Source organism: Desmodus rotundus, chromosome 4, assembly GCF_022682495.2.
Source record: "Desmodus rotundus isolate HL8 chromosome 4, HLdesRot8A.1, whole genome shotgun sequence".
Lineage (NCBI taxonomy): Eukaryota > Metazoa > Chordata > Mammalia > Chiroptera > Phyllostomidae > Desmodus > Desmodus rotundus.
This window is the reverse complement of record NC_071390.1, coordinates 29,024,804-29,044,176: the sequence shown is the minus strand read 5'-3', so window position 1 is coordinate 29,044,176 and position 19,373 is coordinate 29,024,804. Positions and strand designations below refer to the sequence as shown.

Sequence of the window (19,373 nt, the reverse complement as noted above, 5' to 3'; positions counted from 1 at the left end):
TAAGGATTATGCAGCAGAATTTGGGTCTGTCCATCTGTAACTTACAAAAAGGAAAGGCATAAGGGATAAGCGATAGCAAAGGGACGCAGGAGAGAACAAGATGTAGGCGCGTGGGAACGGGAAGAGAGAGGCGGACTTGGCAGTCAAACGGGCTCCAGAGGAACAGGAATGGAAAGTGTGGCCTGGCCGTCAGGCCTGTGGCGGAGAAGGTGGAGCCCACGACGTCTCCGTCTCCCTCCCCCCTGCTTTTCCTTTGTAGATGGGGGCCCTCGGAGCCTCCAGGCTGGGCCGGTCGCCTAAGAAAGGAGCGGCTGCCTCCTGAGGATGGGCAGGCGAGCAGACAGGGATGGCAGAACGAGCGGCCGCCCCTCGGCACACCGCTGGGCGCCGGCGAGGAGAAGACCACCGGCCCAGACCCCGCCGGTCTGGAGCCCTCTGCCCGCGCGCTCCGTGCGGGGGAAGCTGCCACGCTCGCCCCGCCCTACAGGCGCCCCTCGGGCGGGCGCGCTCCATCCCCGTCCGATCTATCGCAGGCTTCGCCTCGTCCCCCGCGTGCGGACCCTCCACGCCGTCTTCCCCGACTGAGCGCAAACGACAGGGCAGCCCGGCGCCTGCTGCGGGGCCGCCCACCCAGGCCACCGCGAAGGCAGCGGCCCCCGCGCCCCAGACCGCGAAGCGCGAGGCGCGGAGCCGGCGGGGGCGGCCGCGGGGAGGGGGCGCGGCCGGAGCGGCGTCAGCACCCGGGCGTGCGCGGGGGGGGTGGGGCGGGGCCTCCGGGCGCGCGCGGGGGCGGGGCGGGGCGGGGCCTCCGGGCGCGCGCGGGGCCGGAGCGCGGCGGGGGCGGCGCGGCGCTGCGGGTGGAAGCGGCGGCCCAGAGCCCTCTCGCGGTCGCGGCTGCAGCAGCGCCAGCCCCAGCCGCAGCCTGGCCGCCGCTGCCGCTTCGCGCTCCCGCCTCGCGGCCCGATATGAGCGAGGCGGATCGGGTGCCCTCGCCCGCCGCGCCGCCGGCGGGCGCCGGGGCCGCGCCGGAGGAGAGGAAAGCGAAGGAGCCGGAGCGCCAGAAGCTGCCGCCCATCGGGTCGGCGGGCGTCGGCGCGACTGCGGTAGGTGCTGGGCGGGAGCCGCGGGGCGCCCCGACGGCGGGCGTCGGGAGCGAGGGCGCGGGGCACCCGGGGCCTGTGTCTCCTCCGGGGATCCCGGGGCTGCCCGGGGTGAGGCGCTCAGCCCCCCTCCCGGCGGCCGACATGAAAGAGTTGTGCCTCTCGGACAGCATCGATCACTTGGCCAGCCGCACCTTCCACCCTCAGGAAGCGAGGTGGCCGGGTCCGCTGGCTGTGTTTTGGTTATTTTCTGGTTTGGGGGCAGTGCATTTTCTCTAAGGAAATGACCAGCGTCTTGGAGTCGGCGTTATCTATTGGAGGAGGATAAGGTGTCAGGCAGGCGGGAGTGGGTTTTCCACCAAGCTGCCTGCCTGCCTGCCTTTGGGGAGCGGAGACTCTCCCTTTTTTCCGCTTTTCTTTCCTTCCTCCTTCAAATTGAACGGGGCTCTGCGGCGAGTTTCCACTTGTGACCTTCCGTTGCTGTCAGGGTAGTGGGAGGCAGATGCCTCGATGATGGTCTTATTCATATTTTTCATAGGGTACAGACATGTGACGTAAGATGGGGAGGCTTTTTTAACCTTTTTATTTAAATGCAAGTTATCTTAGCTTGACAGGGCTGATTTCCCAGCCGGATTTTCTTAAAAGATTATTTGATGAATACTCTCAGGCTTCAAACTGCATATTGCCAGATGATGTAATGGCCCCCTTCCCTATTTTTGCTGGTGGATATGACTGGCTACTTTGGAGAACACACAAAAAAATTAACCTCTGATATTTTGAGATTTTTGTTTGAAATAATACTTAAATACTTCCTGAGAGTTTGCTTCGGTACATTGAAAGCCCACTGTGTCAGGCAGCTGCAAGTGACAAAATAGTAAAAGTTAAGAGAGCATGTGATACGTTTTCCTTATTCCTACATGCAATGCATTTCTTAAAACCACCCTCTTACGTGACTAAAAACTTACTAATATGACTCATTCTTCTTTAAAGCATGAGGAATAATGTTTTCATTTGGTACATTTTTCAAAAATAGCTAAAGACTGGTAACTGGAAATCATTAGAACGAGCTCTTTATGTTAAATCAGTGCAGCAAAGTGGACAGTAATAAAACGACATTTTAAAATGTAGGTACAGTTGATTGGAAAGTTGGAGTTATGGTTAGGAATTACTTTGGCAAATCCTTTGAAGGAATTTGTCACCAATCTGCTGGCAGAACCAGTTCCTAGTGTTGGTCCCCTGGGCTTTCAGAGCTCATCTGGGGAGTTCTAATTTGTGAATAGCTAGTGTTTCAGCAGTAACTATTCTAAGTCAGTTGTTTTCCACAATGAATGCATGTGATTTCAGAAACAGTAATATGAATGGGTTTAGGTCCTCAAGTGAGCACCCTCCCCAAAACAATTATTTATCTCAGTGTAACTGAAAAATGGAAGGTTTGGAATAAAAGCTTGGAGAAATTGATACAGTGTGGACACAGGTCTATAGACTGTTGTCTGAAACCCTTGCGGCTTTGGGATTCAGAGTTTTTCAGATTTTAGAAAGGTAATTCAGTGCATATATATATATATATATATATATATATATATATATATATGATATTTAAGTGAGGTCCTGGCTAGTTCTCCATAATCAAGTGTAAGTCAGATTCACTGAGTGTGAACACACTGATATAAGTAGCTTAATATCAGTTCAGATCAGGTTGGATTGTCACCAAATGAGTTACAAGACCCTCCAGTTTCAAGAGCTTATAGGATTTGGAAGTGAATAAAGGATCATGGGCTTGCACTACTAGTCAAACAGGAGAATTTAAGAAGTTTTTTAACATCTGACTTAAGCCTTGAAAAGACACAGGTTTAATTAGAGAAGGAGGATGGATAGAAAAACTTGAGATTCTAAAGGCAATTTCTGGTGCCTAGAAGGTCTTTCAGGGTTGGTAGCGTTTTTTTGTTTTTTTTTTTTTAAATAAGACATTCAGAATTTATGGCTCTTTGAATTGACAGGTTTGTCATTGGCACTGATGTTCTGAATCATGACAGGAAGGAAAGGACTTATTCTCAGGTTTTGCAGCGTGAGTTAGAAGAGCAAGGGAGCCCGGATGAGTAGCTCAGCTGGTCGGAGCATCATCCATACGTGCCAAGGTCGTCTTGGATCCCAGTCAGGGCACACACAGGAAGCATGGGTGGGTGGAGCAATGATGTTTCTCCTGTTTGATGTGTCTCACTCTGTCTCCCTCTCCAATATCAATTTAAGAAAAAGAGCGAGGGGAAGGTGGTAATGATGATAATGTTTGTGGATGTGAATGTGTGTATATGCAATATTTGTCAAAGTGAGATGTCTAGGTCTGGGATTCTGAGTCATAGCAGTGAAAAGTGTAGGTCAAGGAAATAGGTACTTGGCCCTCGAGAGTAGGAGTGTTAAACTCATTTTCACCAGGGACCACATCAGCCTAATGTAATTTTAGGACTGTATAAATATAACTACTCATTACCAGTTAAGGGAAAGCTCAGCACTGCCCCTGGGTAGAAACAAGTTGCTGGGCTGGGTAAAACAAGGTGGAGAGCCAAGGTCAGGGAGGTGAAGGGAAATGAAGGAAACCAGTTTCGGATTTTAAAGGGAGGTTTGCCCCCAGTGAAGGCCAGGAGACTTGCCAAGCAGGTGGAAGGTGAGAGGAATAGTTGAGGGAAAGCATAAGGTGTGTGGAGAGGATTTGACAGGAAGTCAGTAATCAGAATGAGAAGTCTGTTTAAGTTGTGTCAGACGTACAGAAATGGGCTGTGAAGTCTGTGAAGTCGCTGTGCCAGAATGTAACTACCAATTATTGAACATCCGTTATGTTTAGCTTCAGGGTATGTGTAACAGAAAACGCAAGGACAGGAGATTTTGTTTTCCGTTTTTTCAGAAAAAGGTTCCAGCCTCGGGGTAGGCAGGACTACCACATGAAAACATCACAAAGCAAAGCAGTGTGTAAAAGCCACACTGAGCCACAGAAACAATTTACACTATAGGAGATCAGAGAAAGGAAGTCAAGTGTTCGCAGAACTGTGTAGAAAGGCCTTGACGTTAAGGTAGTTATTTAAGCTGCCTGGCCATTGAAGGATGATAGGACTTGGACGGGCAAAAGAAAGTGGGAAAAGCAATCCAGTGGGGAAAACAACATGAACAAAGCTTGAAGGGAAGAACTGGGGAGTAATAACGCAAGCCCAGTGGAAGCATGCTGGGAATGTGTGGGAGGTGAGTACGATTGCATGGGGCTGGAGCCAGATCACTAGGCAGAGAAATTTGGACATTGTTTTCTGCGGTTAGTGGGAAGCCATTGGAGTTTCTTAAACAAACAACATAATGAAATCAGTGGTAGTGATTGGAGGTACCTGGACTGGAGGAAAGAGGAGGAAGAGTGCCAAGGAACGAGCTTTTAGTTCATTCCAGAGATGAAGGGCACATTCACTAGGGTGGGGGCCGTGTGTTGAAGTGTAAGGGATGGAAAAATCTACGTGGTGAGGAATCTCGCTAGATAACAGGAATGAAAGAGAAGGAAGTTTTCAGAGAAAAGAGTCTAGCGTTTTCAGACAAGTTCTCTTACAGAAAAATGTTTACATAAAAAGGCAGTTCAGCCAGCACCACTCCAGATAAACATATGCATGTGTGAACTCACAGAAACCATGCCCATCTAGGTGTCTGGAACAACCTCCTACATGGAAAATCCTGTGCGCTTTGTCCATTATGTTCCCAACAGGAGGTGAGATGGTGAAGGGTGAAAGCTGTGGGGGCAAAGGTGTTTTCAGCAGTTAGTAAATCACAGATATTACAAAAATACATCATATATGTGTGTTGCCCTGCTTTTTCTCCTGCTTCCCCCCGCCCAGTGTTATAACTTAGTTCTGTGGGTGAAGGAACCCTTCTTACATTGCAGAAGTGTTAGACCTCTGAGCCTTATGTTAATAACTCCCTGTTCTTCAGTTGATATTTGTCACTTGGTGGCATTTTGTAAGCTGTCAGAAAACATTTTGGGGGAGTATAGTAAATGAGCATGCCTCTTAAAAATAGAAATTACTGACATTTTACTAATGGAATTTAATTGAAGTCAATCTAAAGTTTGAGCCTAATCATTAAGAAAGCTATATTTCAAATAAACTTGGTTTGAGCCATATGTTTTTATTAAAGAACAAGAAATTGGTCAAGGAATTGTGGCTGCATCAAATCACATATTTTAAAAATAGTCCTTTACTGCATATGGTTAGTCTATTGATGCAGTTCCTTCTGTTCCTATGTCCTAAAGTAGGTGAATAAAAGTCTCCCATGCCACCTTGCCTTTCTGATAAATCCTGAAATTTCTGAGGTCAGACCGACATTTCTTTTATACTAAGTCAGGTTAATTTTCAGTTATCTCTAAGATCAGATGTATTGTGATTTCTTTTGGTGTCAAAATTTTGTTTCAGAAGCCACTTCCTTATTTCCGAGTCTCCTGTGACAGATGTGATTTATAGCACCTAAAGGAAGCAGTTTCACTTGGATTGGTGTTACTTAGTTTGGGAGGGAAGTTCTCACCTTGGAAGTAGCTAATTTTTCACATCTTACTAGAAAGATGTAGAACAAAGTTAGCACTTCTAATTTTATAACCCAGCATCCTATCAGGGAACTGTGAAAAGAAAAAAAACACAAGAAAGAAAAACAAAATAACTTTACCCAGTAACGGGGCCTAAAATAGCCTTCGTTGTAGACTCTCAGTACAGCTGAGGCCTCTCGGCTGATATGGCCCTAAATCGTGGTTTAGGTCAGTTTATTTAAAAAGTTGGTAAAGCAGAGTATCTTCAATGCTTTTTATTTTAACTTACAACATAGAAGAATATTTATTTTTTTCACCAATCTTTTGACACAATAACCTTTGCCCAGTATCTCAGGAAGCCACTCAGTCTTTTGTAAAGTAGTTTTTTTGTGCATCATAGGTGGTCCCTGGACTCCATGGAACTGAAGCAGTTAACCTGCAGCCGAAATATTCAACTCTGGCTTCAAAAAATAAATTTCAGTCAGGTGCGGCCAGCGGTGTTCAGATTGTCATCATTACCTTTCCAGCAAAACCCTTCTTCCTAAACGATGCAGGGAAACTGTGAATCAGGATAATAATTCTATTCTTTTTTCCTGAGGGTGCGTGTTGGGTTGGACATAGTTTAGGAAAATCTAGATCAGCTCTGTCCAGTTAGAAATATAATGTGAACCACATCTGTAATTTAAAATTTTCTAATAACCACATTAAAAGGAACAGCAATAAACAGGTAAAGTTAATTTTAATAATATATTTTATTTAATCCAGCATATCCAGAAATTTACCATCTTAACACTTAATCAATATAGGTGCTTAATGAGATTTTTACCTCTTTTTATACTAAGTCTTTGAAAATTGTGTATTTTACCCTTACTAGATATCTCAGTTTGGACTGGCACATTTCAAGTGCTCCATAGCCACCAGTGGCAAATGGCCATATTACACAGTGCAGATTTAAATGATAGCTTCTTGTCCTCCCAATATTTCCTAAATTCGTCCTTAGTTCTAACTAACCTTTATCCGTGTTGTGGCATTCCTCAAAGTGTGGTCCTCCACTTCCTTTTAGAGGTCCATGAGGTCAAAACTGCTTTTGCAATGATACAGAGATGCTATTTGTCTTGTCTTCTTCCTGCCCATTCTCTCCTGAGTTGGCGGTGTCATTTTTCTGGAGGCCACGTGACACGTGAGATTGCAGAAAAGCTGAGTGCAGAAGCAGGTATCAGAATCCAGCTGTCTTCCATTAAACCAGATATTAAAAATTGATTTACAAAATATGGAACAATATGATTCTTATCACTAGTTTTTTGTGGGGTTTTTGGTTTGGGAAAATAGTTATTTTTCCATAAATGGTTTTGTTATTTTAAAAGGAATTAGTACAGATATATAATAATTCTTAAGATTGTAAAGGAGTCCTGAGACCAGAAAGTTTACAAGCCCCTACCCTAATGTATGTTGAATTATTCTTTCTACTATTTCTACTGTTACCATTAATGTTTTTTACTTGGCGTTAATGATAACAGGTATTGTATATAAGTGAATTTTTCAACCTACCAAGTGCTGTTGGACATTTTGGAGCACCCCATTGTTATTTATTGTATGGAGCGTTCTCTAAAGTGCATTACGTACATTCCTCTCTAACTGAACAGGTCCCGGTGACTGGACCCCCCGCGACACTTTGCCGGCAGAGCCAGTGGAACCGAAGTGCGGCCCCTCTGCTTATGCGCTTGCTGTATGCTGTCTCTTTAGTAAATAAGACCTCTTCCAGCCTTACCGGTCCGAACAGATAGCTAGAATGCAACATAATTTTTGTTCCATATAATTTAAAATGCAAGCATTTCCAGCTTGTTTGCAAAGCTAGTAGTTTAAAATATTATGAATAATGAATTTCTTAGACATAGAAATTCCATTCAAAATATTTTCATTTGGAGACTAATGTAGTGAGAGACTGTGGCTTTTAAAAGTTTCATTATGGAACAGAATCAACTATTATTCTTTTATCAAATTTGTTTGAGAATGTGAACAGAAATGTTTATCTCCTAAGGTGGCTTTTGGGGATAGAAGATGAACAAATGAAGTTTTACCAGAGTTCGAATATAACCGAACTTGATGTTCAAAACAAAAGCTGTCATGGAAAACTATAAATACCCTCCTTATTGGCATTTGATAGAAAAATATGACAAAACTCAACCCTACCTAAAACATAACTCAGATGTAGAATGTCCCTCAGTAAAGGCTGAAAGCAGGAACTCATGTCTTACAATAAAATTTTGAACAATGTTGAGAATATTTAATTACATGTTAACAGGAACAAAACGGGTGCTCTTAAGTATTTGCCTATTTAAATTCTTTGATATTATTTTATATTATAATCTTACCTATAATTCATGTGATTATATAGTCAAAAGGACTCTTGAGGTCCATGGTAGGTACTTGTGAAATATGAACATGAAATCTGTCTGATGTTCACTAAACCCATGGTCAGCCTTTGATTAGAGTGAAGTCTATTGTTTACTATGCCAGGTTTAAATATTTTGAATTTTTTTCTCAATGAATTCTGAAAGTGATTCAATGAACACCCTGCGGTGCTCCTCGTTTGTACTTATCTTCAATCTGTAACAGCTGGCTGGGTATCCTGCTACTATCTCTTCTCCAACACATCCAGCCCGTATTTGTAGACTGGCCACATTCCAGGACTTCATCCGTAGTGTTCTCCTTCTGTGGGACTCAGAGATAACACTTCCCAAACTCTCAGGAAGCGAGATGTAATAGCTGATAGATACAATTCTTAGAGGACTTGTAATGTTCTCTGTCCTTTAATTTAGTCTGAAGTTTGATGCCATACTAATACCCAATAACTTCTTGATTTGATTCTCTAATTTTTAGTTAATCAGTTTACTGTCACACAACATACTGCCCTGCTTTCCTCACGAAAGTATTAGGTTATGTGTAAAATTTCTCTTGGGTGTGCTAGTGTGGGGCAACTGCTATTTGGGGGGTTTGCTCTTGTTAATCTAGAATGCACTGTCAACCTATGAAATTGGGCATGATTAATTTCATGTCATCTCAAGTATATAGTATCAAGAGCACAGTCACCTGACGAACAAGAGACTTAGTGGACAATGGTTTTTATTTTGTGTTGTTTAAGCTTTTTTGATCACAAGGAACAGAAGATCAGGCCATTTGTGTGTCCTTCCAGAAAAATGAGATTTAATGGAATGATGCACACCGCTTAGAACCAGAAAGCAAACAGGAACAAAAACCGGCTATTCTCTGTGCCCGAACTGTTCTCTCACTCTTGGTCGGTCACTCTTTTCCAGGTACCTCCACCTAAAATTTGGGGAGACCTCCTCTAATCAACATCCTAGGAAGTACCGTTGTCCTTTATGCCAGGCCACCTGTGTGGCCTGCAGAGGACTGCCTTTCAGCTGAGCGCCCGTCTGTGCTCCAGTCCGTGGCCATTCCTGCCCAAAGAGTAGCAGTAATGCTCTGGGGACCAGAGAAGCAAACTCTGGATTCCGCAGCTGCGTATCTTCCCTCAGACCTTTCACCCTTCCAGCCACTGGCCTTTCTCCCTTTCCATAAAGCTTCAGTACGGAGCAACCCCTGCTCATTGCTTTCATCTTCTAGGTTCCCATTCATTTGCCCATCCATTTCATAAGAGTTTCTGCCACCCCACCCCTCTGCATCTGTTGTCTCCACTGTCCCCGTGATTTCCCAGTTGCTCGTTCCTGTAGGCTCATTTGAGACCTCACCACCCTTCATCATGTAACATTGTTGGCCTCTATTTTTCTTGAAACTTTATCCTTTCTTAGCTTTTAACAGAATACCTTCTTGGATATCTTACCTCTTTGGCCATTCATTCTTAATCTTTGTCAGCTCCAATTATACATGCCAATATTTCCCATGGTTCTGACCTTACATTAGTTTTCCATAACAACTGATACATAACAGTAGCATAATGATGAAGAATCAATTAGAAGAATATTGTTATTTTGGTATGAGAAGCATGCCTTTGCCTAGTGAACATTAGTTCCTTTGCTAGTCACTCACAAATCATATATTTATATAATCCACTCTAGAGCTTTCTTCAAGTTTTTACACATTCTAAAATTATATATGCCCTCTTTGAGGGGAGGTATCTGGTATGTCTGTTCTCCTGAAATTTGAAATAAGCCATTTTACTTTGTTTATTCCATTTATTTTGTAATTTATGGAAGGGTTCTCTGATTCTCATTGTGCTTCACATTTGGACCTGAACTAGCTGTTGCCATTTTGCCATTGCTTTGGTCCTTGCGGTTGTTCTTCTTCATTCCCTGTTACTGTTGTCTCAGTTCAGACCTCGTTTCTTCCAAGATGCCTGGTTTAGCTTCTCGTGTTAACTGCCCTTCAGTCTGTTCCCTCCACCGCTGCCAGAGGGATTTTTCTAAGGTATGAATATGATCATACCACGCACACCCTGCTCGTGAGTCCTCACTGATTTTTCTCTGTCCCCTCCCAGGATAAGCCTTCATGAAAGGTCCTTGCTTGCCTTTCTACTCTGATCTCACTGGGCCATTTTCAGTTTCTGATTCTGTATTCCAGCTACACTGCTCCCTGAATCTTACTGTTGATCAGTCTCAGATAACATCCAGGACGTTTATCAGTGAAAAAAATGCCCTTGATATATTAAGTTATTGTAGATATTTACAGCGAGGAACAAAGCTCTATTACTGAGGGGACACTCATCAACCTCATTTTACAAATTGGTTACTTTTATTAATTAGCACGTATAAATGAAGAATACAGTGTATCAAATCTGGCATTTGTTTCCACTATTATTTACGACGTTCTAGTAGAACAAAACATACTAATGAGCGAACTTGGCCCAGTAGTTAAAATCCTTCCTTAAGTATTCTAATATTTATGGCAAGGAATGACTTACTTTTTCAAATGTATAGTTTATTTTGGTTTTATTTTCCTAATCAACTTTCTAGTTCTGTGAACTTGAGCGTATTGCTTCAGTTTACCAAGATTATGCAAATTATGCTAGTTACTAAGGTTGTTTTATAGAAAAGTATTGCGTATCATTGTCTTATTTATCCCATTCTCCGATTTTCCCTGTTCTCCTTGGGAATCTACTAAAGATTAGAACTGACGCTTGTTAAATGGCTTTGTTGATTCAATCAGTTCCTTGTTATTTTTTATTATTTGGAGCTTTCACAGGTGAGCTAAGCAATGCTCTTTGGGACCTCCTTTTATTAAGAAGGGGTAGCAGAAGGGGGAGGGAAATAAAACATTGAGCCTTTCCTCGATTGCTCGGACATCAAAGTTTCCCTAACGTACACTTAGTTTTTCTGCTTCTGTTAATTTTCTCTGGTAAGGTGAGCTGCTCCCAAAGCTGTTAAAGTACATTCAGTATGTATCTACAAAAGAATAGAAGATAATATCGGCCACAAAGGTTGTTGTGAAGACAGGCTGATACGTGTAACACACCAGGTATCCATGATAAACCCTAACGCATGAGAGTGACTAGAGTTGGAGGCCCTGAGGTTGCGTTGTTTGAGTGCAGATGTCGGGGCCATTCCGACTCGAGTTTGAGTTCCCACCTGCCAGCTCTGCGGACTGGGACATGGGACTTCAGTTTCCTCATTGTTAAAATGGGGTGGGAATACGTATCTCACAGAACGTTGTATTAAAGGACCTAATAGACTACTAGGCATACACCAAGTACTCAGTAAATGACTTGCTTTACTATGTTGTTACCACAGGAGTAATCATTTATCAAGCACCCATTGTGTGGCAGGTTCTGTACAAGAGTCTGGGTAGGAGATATTGTCTATGATTCTGAAACTTCAGATTCGTAACTAAAATCCATTAGAAGACTACTTAATTTTAGTTAGGCAGTATGTTTAACTTTTACAGGCTGGATCATGTAGGTTAATCCTAAAAGAAATATTAACTCAGATTCCATTGAGCCTAAATTTAGCCAAGAAGCAAGCAAAAGCAAGTAAAGCTAACAAAAAAACAACAAATTCTATGAACAGCCAACGATGTCACACACAGTAAATTGCATATAGTATTTTCCTCATGGAAGTATTCCTCAAGTTCTCATTTAATAATCCGCCACATCTCTGTTGCTTTTCAGTTGAATGACTTCAGGTGAGTCTCAGATGATCCCAGTTTCCTCATCTGTGAAATGAAGGAGTTAGATAATCAATTTCTAACGTTTTCATTCTGTGTGTACAGTATTTGAAATGTATTCTTTCTGGTTCTTTTCTATACTAATCTCTTTTATAAAAAGGAAAACATAATAAATTTACTCTGAAGTGCAGGATCTACGCACAAGATTCACTGGGTGTCACGATCTGTGTAGAATAGGGAATTTCTGTCCAGCATAAAGGATCAGTATGAGAACAGTTACAATTTCAGTGGAATAATTTAAGTGAATTACAAGCAATAAATAAGAATAATTGATTTTTGTGGAAATGGGGACCACTAGAAAAAGCTTTGCGGAGAAGTTGTGATAGGACAGCTTATGCTGCATTTACAAAGTAGCCCCAAGTTGCAGTGTTTGAAAACTTTAAGTGTTCATTGTTAATGGTGTAATCTAACATTGGGCAGAGTGGCTCTGCTCCACGTAGTCACTCAGAGATCCCTGCCAACGGATGCTCTGACATCTCCACTTGTACCCTCCATGGTGTCACAGTGGGGGAAGAGAGGGAGAGGAGCTCAAGGTTTGCCCACCTTCGTGCATTAGGACTTCCTTGTCCCCCAAAGTTATTTCTATTTGTGGCCTATTAGAATTAAGCAGATGGCTCCACCTGTCTGGAAGAGAGTGGGAAATGTGGGAGAGTGACTGTTTGGTGAGGGTAAATGTTTTTGATACACGGCACATGAACTGATTCTAAAAAGGCAAGTGGAAATCAGGCTCATGAATGGGGACGGAGGAGATGAAAAAGAAAGTCTGTCCTATTAAAGCAAAGAAATTACACTAAGAGTAAAGAAGTGAATGTTAAGGAGGTAATCACTATATTCTATTAAGCATCTGGAAGTTAGAAGGTACCATAATCTGGAAAAAGTTGAGAGCTGAGAATATCCATAAGGTAACTGCAGCTGAAGTACAGATCAGATCAATTATGCCCTATGAATTTTATAGTTATTTTGTGGAAAGTGTCATAGAATCTAGTGAATAGATTCTGTGCTATAGGAATATTGCTCCATATTTTTTTTAATCCTAGACCACCTAAAGTATAATCACAGTGCTTAGAAAGAAATGAACTCTCATGGGTTTATCTTTTTACCTGAATTTTAAAAACTGCATCAGAAGGCAAGAAAACCTTCAGTGAATTAACCTGAGAAGTATCACGTGTACGTTAACTATTAAAAATATTTGTGAAAGTCAGAAGAATAGTGTTCTCTAAATACAAAGTGAAAATGGCAGTCGACTGGGGTGTGTACTTTGTGCAAGGAGCTCTGCTAATTATTTTATACGCATTATCCCAGTTGAACTTCACAGTAACCCTGTGAGGAAGTTACTGTTATTATCCCCATTTCCAAACTTTATTAATTTGTAAGCAGTTAGATTATCTTATTTTTTCATTTTGTTCCTAAAATAATTTGGTCCTAGGAAAGGTAAGTCAATGTTATATACATGTTTAATCTATCTATTCTATATCTACCATGAAATTAAAATCTACTATAAATGTTTATGATTTCTACAATAAAATAATTTAAATATAGCTAGTAGGAATTATGCTGCAATGTTAACTTTTCTGCTTTTAGGGTTTGGACAGAGGATCCAAAGGCCAAATTTCCACTCTCAGCAGTTTTATTTCAACTGTTAGCCAGAAGAAAGAAGCCACTGAAAACAGAAGTTCACCTACACATCTTGTTTTCCCTAACATCAAGAATGGTAAAATAAATGAATAAATAATGTAATTATAGTTATTAGAAATACACATAATCTGTATATCTGGACTGAAATTGTGCTTGCAAACTATTGAAAAAGTTAATTTTGCTCTGACCAGTATGGCTCAGTTGGTCCTGTAACCAAAAGGTCGCAGGTTCAATTCCTGGGCTGGGCGCAAATGGGAGGCAAGCAATCGTGTTTCTTTCTCACGTGGATGTTTCTCTCTCTCTCCTCCTCACTCTCTGAAAACAATGAAAAAATGTCCTCCAGGGAGGATAAGAAAAAAAAAGAAAAAGTAGATTTTAATTATCCAGCATTGCTATGATTGTTTATGGTAGGTCTAGGTAATTAATACAATGAGAAAAAGAAAGAAACTGTGTAAATATTTACAAAAAGAAGCAAAGTCATTATTTTTAGGTGACTGTTCTGTAGAGTAAGAGTGAAACACAAAGCTTATGAATAATAAGAAGGTTAGAGAGCCAGACACAGTGCAAATACGTGAACACTCAGTAGATTTCCTTTATTTGAGCAGCAATCAATTAGCAAGCCTGGCAGAAAATATATTAAATACTTAGAAATAAACCTAAAAGAAAGGGAGCAAAACCTATATGAGAATAACTATAAAACTATCAAAGACTAAAAGGCGGTGTGAATGGAAAAACTTAAGTATTACAGCGATGCGAGGTACACCCAGTTTGCTCTCTATGTTTAATAAATTTCAACAGTTTTGGGGGGGAAACTTAAGCAAATGATGCAGCATTTGATCTATAAGAATGAATGTCTGGGAGGATTCAAGAAAAAAATAAGGGAGCTCGTTCCTCTGTGGTACCATGTACTGTAAAGCTGCATTAGTGATAACACTACCACCAAGATAACCAAATAGGTGAAAATAAATCACTAAAGAATATTGTGCACAAATGGTATTATTTAAAAAATGGAATTAGGCCCACTGACTAAACTGTTGAAAACAATAATTTTAGATTTTTAAAACACTGTAAAAGTACTAAAACTAAGGAAATTCTCTTTATAATAAAATCCTTGGGATAACAGTGCCAACAGCCATAAAACAAAAGCTCAGTCAGTTTGAATATGAAAGAAAACTTAAAACTTCTATAGGAATTTTTAAAAGTCATAAACAGAGTTCAAGAACAAGCATCTCAGTTGGTGAAAAACATGTCCTGGACTCACTGAGCTCATTGTAGATCTGTAAAATGAACATTCCAGTAGGAAAAAGCAAAGGGTATGAACAGACTAATCCAAAAAGGACACATGAACAATGAATATACATGTGAAAGGAAGCTCAAGCTCACCAGTATTTAAAGAAATACAAATTAAAACAAGGAGTTAACATTTCCCAACTCAGTTGTAGAGAATAAAAGAATTTGTATCTGCATCCTAGTGTAAAGAGTGTGAAAATTGACTCTTTTATGAGTGAAGGGTTTGAAAATTGATAAAACCTTTCTGGAGGGCAAATTATTGACATTCAAATTTTTACATGTTTATATAGTCAGTGAATCAATAATCCATTTCTAGGAATTTATTCTAAGGAAATAACAGGTACAAAGATAATGTGGAAAGAGTGTACATTATTTATAATAGTTACATTGGAAGCGATCTAAATGAATATGTTAACTAAACTATGGTAATTCGTATTGTAAATACTATGCCTCAATCAAGAAAAATGTGGTGTGTATATAAAGTATCAAGGAGAAATGCCCACAATACATTGTAATATGAAAAATGCAAGTTACACACTAATAGGTACAAAATGACCCCAATTTTTTCAAGTGAGGGCAAACCTTTTTTCCTTTTTTTGAGCACATAAAGAGGTAGCAGAAAACATTCTGTTAATGGCTTCCTCAGGAAGGTAGACTGGGTGTATATTATTAATGTGTTCTATTTCTGTATACTACTCTATATCATTTCATCACAGGAAATGTACACTGCTTTCATAATTTCAAGTGCCTCTTGCTCTGTAACAGGACAGAACAAATCTGCGAAAGTTTAAATGTCCCTTACACCTGGACAGAACAAAACAAACATAAAAAAGTTCAAGGATACAGTTTCTGGTAAACTGACAGTGTCCACAAACTGCATGGGGCATAAATTGTTCCCGTGCAGGTTTTCTGTTGACAGAGCAAGTGAGTACTAGACCTATTCTGCACTCTCTCAGGTTATCTCATGTATCAGCCTTTGCCTTTGGTAACTCCTTTCTTCCTTTGTGTGCACACACTGATGCGCACGCTTACTCCATCACCTCAGTCTTACCCCAGCGAGGCACCAGCGCCCGTAGGTCACGGTCCCCGGACACACAGCACACCCTGTACTTGCGATACCATTATAGAAATAAAGAAAAGGAGCCTGAGGCAGAAATTATTTCCCCAGTTTAAGGACAAGGAAATTAAAGCCACAGAGAGTTTTAAGTGACTCGCCCTGCATGAATTACAAAGCTAAGGAGTGGCAGAGATGGAGGGGTGGGGGTGGGGGTGGGGGTGGGGGGCGGACGACAGGAGAGCCAGAGGTCATTTTGCATAATGCCTTCATGAAAAGGAGAGTTGGTGAAAGAAGAGGAAGTGAGCCCTGAAGGAGATAAGAGAAGTAGGTTGTCCTATAACTTAGAAATCGAGGAACAAGAAGATTTCAAGAAGAGGATTTGGTCAAGAGCGTCATTACCAGGAGAGCACAAGACGAGTAAGCAGTGAGATGAAATAAGGATTTGTCACTGAGGAGAACAGTTTAATAGGGTGTTATGAGGAGAACTTAGATTGTAAGGAGTTGAAGGGTAGATTAGTGGTGAGGAGGTAGCAACAATGTAGGCCGCCTTTAGCTTGAACTGAGAGAAAGAAGAGAACAGTGGAGTCTTGCAGAGTAGTGTGGTCAAGGGAAAGGGTCTGATAGGCAGTGGCTCAGGTTGAGGTAGGAAGGAACAGAGAATGATAAAATGAACAGATGGAATGAAGAAGTGTGATGAAGGTGAGCTCAAGGAAGAACGCATGCACTGCAGCTGACGTGTTGGCTCCCGCAAGGAGGAAAGCGCTTCATACTCGGACTGTGGAATCGAAGGAAGAGGGGCGGGCAGTAGGAGGTAGAAATAGAGGTAGGAAACCCACTTCTTGCCTTGAACTCAGTAGTCTCCTTGGAGAGTGTATTAGTTTCCTAGGGCTGCCATGTACCACCAACTTCGTGGCTTGAAACAACAGAAATGTATTGTCTCGTGGTTCCGGATGCTAGAAGTCTGAAATCCAGGGGTTGGCAGGATTGGTTTCTTTCGAAGGTTCAGGGGGAGAATCTGTTCGTGCCTCTCTTCTAGCTTCTGGTGGTTGCCAGAAATCCTGGTATCCCTTGGCATTTAGATGCCTCAGTCTGATCTCTGCCTCTTTTTTCACAAGGCATTCATTCTCTTCTGTATGTCTTTTGTGTCCAAAGTTCATTCTTCTTACAGATCACCAGTCATTGGATGAGGGCCCACCCCAATCCAGTATAACTCATCTTAAATTGATTATGTCTACCTCTGTTCCCTAATAAGGCCACATTCACAGGTCTAGGACTGGGGATCTAGGACCATAACCTATCTTTTTGGCAGAGACAGTTCAGCCCACAACAGAGGGTTAGGAACCTTGAGAACACTGAAATGTCTGGTGTGGATAAGGATAAGGAGGCAGAAAGAAGGGATGGTCTCCTCATAACCTTCCTTGTTTGGACTGTTCTTTCAGATTCCTCAGCCTTTGATTCCACACTGATCCCTATTCTGTCTGTGTTAATATCTTGATCTCTGAGCCCAGCATGCTATCTTGTATGCCCACAACCTGCCTTCCTCCTCCTCGGGTGGGTGTATTGACTCTGAATATGGTCCATGTACCTGAGCTCCCGCCCTGTGTCCACTAGCCTCTCATCTGTGCTACTCTTATGGGGTCAGGACTCAGTCCCAACCTGAAAATGGAGTATTGGTATACCCCAGTCTAGAGGAGTAGACCTCTTAGCAGACTTCCTTTACCTTATTGGAACTTCCAGTGCAGACTTCTCCTAGCTGTTCTGTCTGGATGCCACCTGAATTCAGGTGTGGCATGGAATTCATGTCAGGGCTCCTGTAGAAGGCATTCTTTTTTTGAATGGGAATTAGTCGACTAAGTCTTCCAAATGTAAGCATGTTTATAATTCCTTGATCTTTTGGGAAGCCTCTTTTACTTGCCAATATGATGGTTTTCTCAACGATGCATCATTCTTGGCAGTTAGTACAGTTTTCCTCCCTCTTCTCTAGTAGCAAGACCTATGCTGGGTATTCTCTAACAGCTTGTCTCCCCGTCTGATCTTCAAGTGGTATTAGAGAAGCTTCAGAAGCCCAGCGTGGGCTTGCCTAACAGCTGAGGGATGCCTTTCTTCCCGGTAGATCACATGACCTGGTATGCCTGTCGAGTTGGCTGTCCTTTTCAAGATCAGCGCAGTGTAGGAGTTTTACCTACTATAACAGCTGCTGGGGATGATACATCTCCAGAGAAACAATGTACATGATAAGTATTGGGGGGGGGGAGGGGAGCGCTATCTTCTCTCTGTTTGGTATCCTCCTTTCTAAGTGATTGTGCTCCTTTCAGACTTAATGAAAACATCTTTAAACATTACGGAACATCTTTAAAAGAAATGAAGTGATTTCTCCCAAACCTTTTAAAATATCTGCACTCCTGGTAATTTGGGGGAGAGTAGACAGGGCCCTGGTTCTTCTCCCAGCTCAGTCCATTTCATGAGTTCACTCTGGAAGAGCCCTGCCGTGACACGGTGAGCAGTGCAGTTCTCGCACGCTCCGGAGAAGTGCATCCATGATCTTGGCCACTCCGAAATAGCCGAGGGGAGAACAGACTAGTCTAGCTCAGATAGTGATTGCATCTGTGTATGGGGGCCTGTAATCTGTTCGCAGGTGAAGTACCACAGACTTCTCACAGTTTCTCCAAGAGCAACTTGAGAGGCAGACAGGGAAAAAACCCAACACAGGACTTGCCACCTGGGGAGAGAAAAGGAATTGGCAATAGTTGCTTTAAGATTCCTATCCTGGAAGGATTATCTCCAAGGCCTCAAATGACCCCATCTCCAGGTTTCCTTGATTTTGAACTAAATCTCCAAGTTGCTTCCCTGGGTCAGAGTGAGTACCTAGCACTTGGCTTTTCTTAACCATGTCTATGGGAGAGGTGTATCTACCAGAAACTTAGAATAGCTTGCTGTATTTACAGTCATACCTCAGCACTCCTTGGCTTCAGAATTCATCAAACCCTGTACTTGTCACATTTTGAAGAGAAAATAATGTTTCCGCACTCAGCACTTGCTCACCACCTGGCACCCCTCTCTTGGAAGGAAACGGAAGTAGACGTTAGTCTCGTGGTAGTTCACGGTTTGGTACTCATTGGTTTCAGCACTCATCACGAGTTCCGGAACAAATTATTGACAAGTACCGAGATATCACTGCATTTATTTACTTATCTTTCTCTACTGGTCTGTAAGCTCCTTAAGCTTTTCTTTTGGAGAGGGAAAGGGCTATCATTTTTTACGTTAGTTAAATTTTTGAATAGGCAATGTATTTATGTGTTTCAAATATCAAAACTTTAAAACTATGTTTCAGATGTCACTTCCACCCTCTTCCCTGCTGTCTTTTGTATTCTTTCCTGTGTTTTTATGCAAATGAAAACAGATAAAGTATTACTCTCATTTTCCACCTTTTCTTAAAGAAAAGGTAACTATATACACATTGCCCAGCACCTTGTTTTTTTAGTTTATGTATCCTGTATGTATTTCTATATCAGGACATAAAGGAGCCTCCTTATTCTTTTTTACAACCATATTACATTGTATTGGACATACTATA

General features: G+C 41.9%; 1 protein-coding gene across 3 annotated transcripts in view; it reads left to right on the top strand.

The window, feature by feature from the left end:
* The first annotated feature begins 831 nt into the window (after positions 1-831).
* Positions 832-19,373, top strand: part of HECTD2 (HECT domain E3 ubiquitin protein ligase 2) — a 64,020-nt gene continuing 45,478 nt past the window's right edge. For all 3 annotated transcript variants that reach the window (XR_011651107.1, XR_008426699.1, XM_053922915.1), the window contains exons 1-2: positions 832-1,103; positions 13,399-13,528. Coding sequence is in view for 1 of the 3 variants with exons in the window: in XM_053922915.1 (XP_053778890.1) it covers positions 966-1,103; positions 13,399-13,528 (268 nt within the window). In the remaining 2 variants the exon portion in view is untranslated. The remainder of the gene's footprint in view (positions 1,104-13,398; positions 13,529-19,373) is intronic.